Genomic DNA, 4,897 nt, shown 5'->3' with positions numbered 1-4,897 from the left:
CTTTAACCTTCAGAGAGCATGCTCCAAACATCTCCCTTTAACCTTCAGAGAGCATGCTCCAAACATCTCCCTTTAACCTTCAGAGAGCATGCTCCAAACATCTCCTACCTTTAACCTTCAGAGAGCATGCTCCAAACATCTCCTACCTTTAACCTTCAGAGAGCATGCTCCAAACATCTCCTACCTTTAACCTTCAGAGAGCATGCTCCAAACATCTCCTACCTTTAACCTCCATAGAGCATGCTCCATACATCTCCTACCTTTAACCTTCAGAGAGCATGCTCCAAACATCTCCTACCTTTAACCTCCATAGAGCATGCTCCAAACATATCCTACCTTTAACCTTCAGAGAGCATGCTCCAAACATCTCCTACCTTTAACCTTCAGAGAGCATGCTCCATACATCTCCTCCCTTTAACCTTCAGAGAGCATGCTCCAAACATCTCCTACCTTTAACCTTCAGAGAGCATGCTCCAAACATCTCCTACCTTTAACCTTCAGAGAGCAGCGCTGCATACATCTCCTACCTTTAACCTTCAGAGAGCATGCTCCAAACATCTCCTACCTTTAACCTTCAGAGAGCATGCTCCAAACATCTCCTACCTTTAACCTTCAGAGAGCATGCTCCAAACATCTCCTACCTTTAACCTCCATAGAGCATGCTCCAAACATCTCCTACCTTTAACCTTCAGAGAGCATGCTCCAAACATCTCCTACCTTTAACCTCCATAGAGCATGCTCCAAACATCTCCTACCTTTAACCTTCAGAGAGCATGCTCCAAACATCTCCCTTTAACCTTCAGAGAGCATGCTCCAAACATCTCCTACCTTTAACCTTCAGAGAGCATGCTCCAAACATCTCCTACCTTTAACCTTCAGAGAGCATGCTCCAAACATCTCCTACCTTTAACCTTCAGAGAGCATGCTCCAAACATCTCCTACCTTTAACCTTCAGAGAGCATGCTCCAAACATCTCCTACCTTTAACCTCCATAGAGCATGCTCCAAACATCTCCTACCTTTAACCTTCAGAGAGCATGCTCCAAACATCTCCTACCTTTAACCTTCAGAGAGCATGCTCCAAACATCTCCTACCTTTAACCTTCAGAGAGCATGCTCCAAACATCTCCTACCTTTAACCTCCATAGAGCATGCTCCAAACATGGTGCCGGTGCTAACTGGGGCTGGATCGGGGGGTGTGTGTGTGTAGCCCCTGATTTCTGGCCCAACCTAAACGCTGGGCTGCCTGGGGCAGAGGCGGGGTCAAGGTGGAGGCGGGGCCAAGGTGGAGGCGGGGCCAATGGGAGGGCGGGGTCAAGGTGGAGGCGGGGCCAATGGGAGGGCGGGGTCAAGGTGGAGGCGGGGCCAATGGGAGGGCGGGGTCAAGGTGGAGGCGGGGCCAATGTGGAGGCGGGGCCAAGGTGGAGGCGGGGCCAATGTGGAGGCGGGGTCAAGGTGGAGGCGGGGTCAATGTAGGGGCGGGGTCAAGGTGGAGGCGGGGTCAAGGTGGAGGCGGGGTCAATGTAGGGGCGGGGTCAAGGTGGAGGCGGGGTCAAGGTGGAGGCGGGGTCAAGGTGGAGGCGGGGTCAAGGTGGAGGCGGGGTCAATGTGGAGGCGGGGCCAAGGTGGAGGCGGGGTCAAGGTGGAGGCGGGGTCAACCCGTTGCTGTGTGTGGAGTCGAGAAACACCACACCGAGTTTAGAGCTAGCGGTTACGTCCACGTTAAAGACGTTTGCCTGTCAGTAGGCTAACTCCGTCCAGAGATCACCATGTAGCACAGAAATAAGTGAACTAACGTAACTAACTAACATAGACAAGCGGTCCAATAATGTAGGCTATGCCTGCCAGTGTGTTTTCTGCTATTGATACGACTATCGTGCTCCAATTCCAGTCCCTTTCATTCGAAAATTCTAAAATAACTATGCTTTTTAATACTTTAGAATAACATTTGATAAATAAACCTTACATTTTCCAGTAGCCATAGATTTGTGGATTTCAACAACAAAGTCCCATTTGGTTCTTAGCAGGAGAGTCTACGGCCTTCAAAATCCTATTTTCTTTAGGCCTACTCTGCGCTCGGAGTTTAGTCTGGGCTGTGATCCTATTTTCTTTAGGCCTACTCTGCGCTCGGAGTTTAGGCTGGGCTGTGCACTCACGCGGCATCGTCTCTTCGAGTGACGGTAAAATGCCATTTATGTTACATAGCTCATTTAGATACACGTATGTCGTCTGTGCCGTGCGTTTCTTTATCCACCATCTTGATTTGAATTTAAATGAATATTAAGTGACATACACGTAAACGGACAATAAGAGGTGACTGCCTTCGATAGCATACAGCATAGGAAAGAGATGCGCAACTTTCTGCTTATCCTGTTTGTAAAGGTGTGGTAATGGTGACGTTTTCCTAAGCGAGGGCGTTCCAGAGGTGTAATGCGGAGAGGCTAATGGCCTGACAGTCTGAACGCAAAGGTGAGGCTTGTGGACCCGGGCTATTAGCACCAGTTTGGCTATTGAACTGGCCCGACAGTCTGAAGCCGGCTATTGAGAGCTGTCCCAGTTAGAGGTCTTCTAGTCTGTGTGTGTGTGTGTGTGTTCTCACCAGGGCCAGCAGCATTGAGAGGTGTCCCAGCTGGAGGTGTCCTGGTGTGTGTGTGTGTGTGTGTGAGGTGGAGAAGGAGTACACGTCCCCAGACTTATCCGCCACCCACACACACTCTTCATCAGCAGAGAACACCAGCGCTGTGCAGCGACGCGTCACCCACCTGCACACACACACACACACACACACACACATTATAGAACTACACACACACACACACACACACACACTCTCACTCCTCATCAGCAGAGGACACCAGCGCTGTGCAGCGACGCCTCAAGGCGCCGGTACAGTCCACGCACCCGACTTGTCGTGCGACATGTTGACGTCACGGGGAACGTTGTAACCATGGATACTTGTCGTGCGACATGTTGACGTCACGGGGAACGTTGTAACCATGGATACTTGCGCGTGGTAGTCGCGACACAATTTGCAGTATTCTCCTGAACAGAGGCACGGTATCCATTGACGTTAATGGCAGTAGCAACTAGCTTCTTTGCTGATATTTCAGACTTAGCTTGCACAACTGAAGGATTAGCCTACCATCTCGTTTATGAGATGAGTTTGTGTAATCTCCCTAAATGGAAAGAGATTTTTTTTTTTTTAGGTCTAGCAGATATCCTTTGGTTGAAAATAAATCTCTTCGTTACCTTTTGCTGGAATGCTTATGTGCCTCGGTCCTAGTCATTTCCCCCTAATTCCTCCTGTTACAACTCTCACTGGTAACTTCGTTAACTTATCCAACGTAGTTCACGACTGTAAACAAATCAGTCATCCAAACGGCAACTCTCGCTGCAGCTTACTATTATTCAAACTTTATGACTACAGTCGTTTTAAAAATGAATGGGCTTATTTACGATGTTGGATAGTCTATATGATAATGCCTGAATGTGGTTTATGTGGTTGATGACTGTAGAAGGACACTGGCTCCGTGAGCTTGGCTTCAATCTCTTCCTAGTTGTCGTGCGAGGTTGGCGCTCGCCCCTGATATCACGTCATTTTGACTTCACATTGTCGCGCGACAGGTCAGGCGCGTCGAGTATACCTCTAGCTTCACCCACCTGTGCGCGCGCGCGCGCACGCACGCACGCACGCACGCACGCACGCACACACACACACACACACACACACACACACACACACACACACACACACACACACACACACACACACACACACACACACACACACACACACACACACACACACACACACACACACACACAGCTCTACTGCTCTACATTATAGAACTACACACACACTGCTCTGTAGATCAGCCCTGAACCACACACACACACACACACACACACACACCTGCAGCTCTGGAGGTGCCAGGTCGGTTGTGTCGCCAGCAGCAGCAGGCGTTTGCGGTCGTCGGTCAGGGCGAGCAGCCTTCCGCTAGGAGACGCGGCCACCGCGAGCACCGCATCAGACCCCGCCCCCTCTCCGCCCTCATCCTTAGAGCCCGCCTCCTCTCCGCCCTCCTCCCTAGAGAGGGAAAGACAGAGAGAGATACGCAGACACAGAGAGAGAGGTGCTATTTTAGAGAGGGAAAGACAGAGAGAGATACGCAGACACAGACAGAGGGAGAGAGGTGCTATTTAAAAAGCAGAGTTTCGGGTATGTCTGAAACTGTGACATTACAGCCTATCTGTGTGCTGTCCAGCAAGTTATTCGTTGGACTCGCCTGCTGTTGTCGGATGCGACGGCCTCCTTCGGTTTCAACTCCACTTGACTGCAGTCGAACACAAACGCGTCTCTGAAATCACAACACACACAGTTTTCACCATGAACACAGCATCCTCTCCCGCACTCTCTCTCTCTCTCACACTCACACACAGTGGTGTAGTCTAGTTCGCTGTAGTGGATACACTGTGTGATGTAGAAGTTAACTGTAGTGGGTATACTGTGATCAACCCCAAATGTTAATATGTATTCTTGCCTATTTTAAGTGAGTACACTGAGATGGTGATGCTTTTTAAGTGGGTATACTGTGTAGTCCTGCGCAGTAGCCTACACCACTGCATACACACACACACACACACACACACACACATCCCGACCCTATCCCGAGGTCCGATACATTGCTCGAGGGAGACGAGATAACGGCACACACTCACCGACTCTCTCTGGTGTGTACAGCTGTCAGTTTGTTCCCACTTGTTGTGACTATCCATTCACCACATATCACGGCTGTCGCCATATCTGCTGAGAGGTAAGCTCCGGTAAGCTCACATGGGCCGTAGTAGCTGAGACTATGTCGCGCATTTAAGACGTCACCGTTCACTGCTGACGTATC

General features: G+C 50.0%; 1 protein-coding gene across 2 annotated transcripts in view; it reads right to left on the bottom strand.

Moving 5' to 3' along the window:
• Positions 1-4,835, bottom strand: part of wdr4 (WD repeat domain 4) — a 15,662-nt gene extending 10,827 nt beyond the window's left edge. Inside the window, exons 1-4 of one of the 2 annotated variants that reach the window (XM_062535489.1) lie at positions 4,719-4,835; positions 4,286-4,357; positions 3,913-4,056; positions 2,599-2,761 (exon numbers count right to left, since the gene is read on the bottom strand). In XM_062535489.1, the coding sequence (XP_062391473.1) occupies positions 2,599-2,761; positions 3,913-4,056; positions 4,286-4,357; positions 4,719-4,801 (462 nt within the window). In that variant the 5' untranslated portion in view covers positions 4,802-4,835. The remainder of the gene's footprint in view (positions 1-2,598; positions 2,762-3,912; positions 4,057-4,285; positions 4,358-4,718) is intronic. The other variant, XM_062535490.1, reaches the window with a different exon arrangement.
• Positions 4,836-4,897: the final 62 nt, after the last annotated feature.

Source organism: Sardina pilchardus, chromosome 4, assembly GCF_963854185.1.
Source record: "Sardina pilchardus chromosome 4, fSarPil1.1, whole genome shotgun sequence".
Classification (NCBI taxonomy): Eukaryota; Metazoa; Chordata; class Actinopteri; order Clupeiformes; family Clupeidae; genus Sardina; species Sardina pilchardus.
Note: the sequence above shows the minus strand (reverse complement) of the source record. Positions and strands in the feature narration are given on the sequence as shown.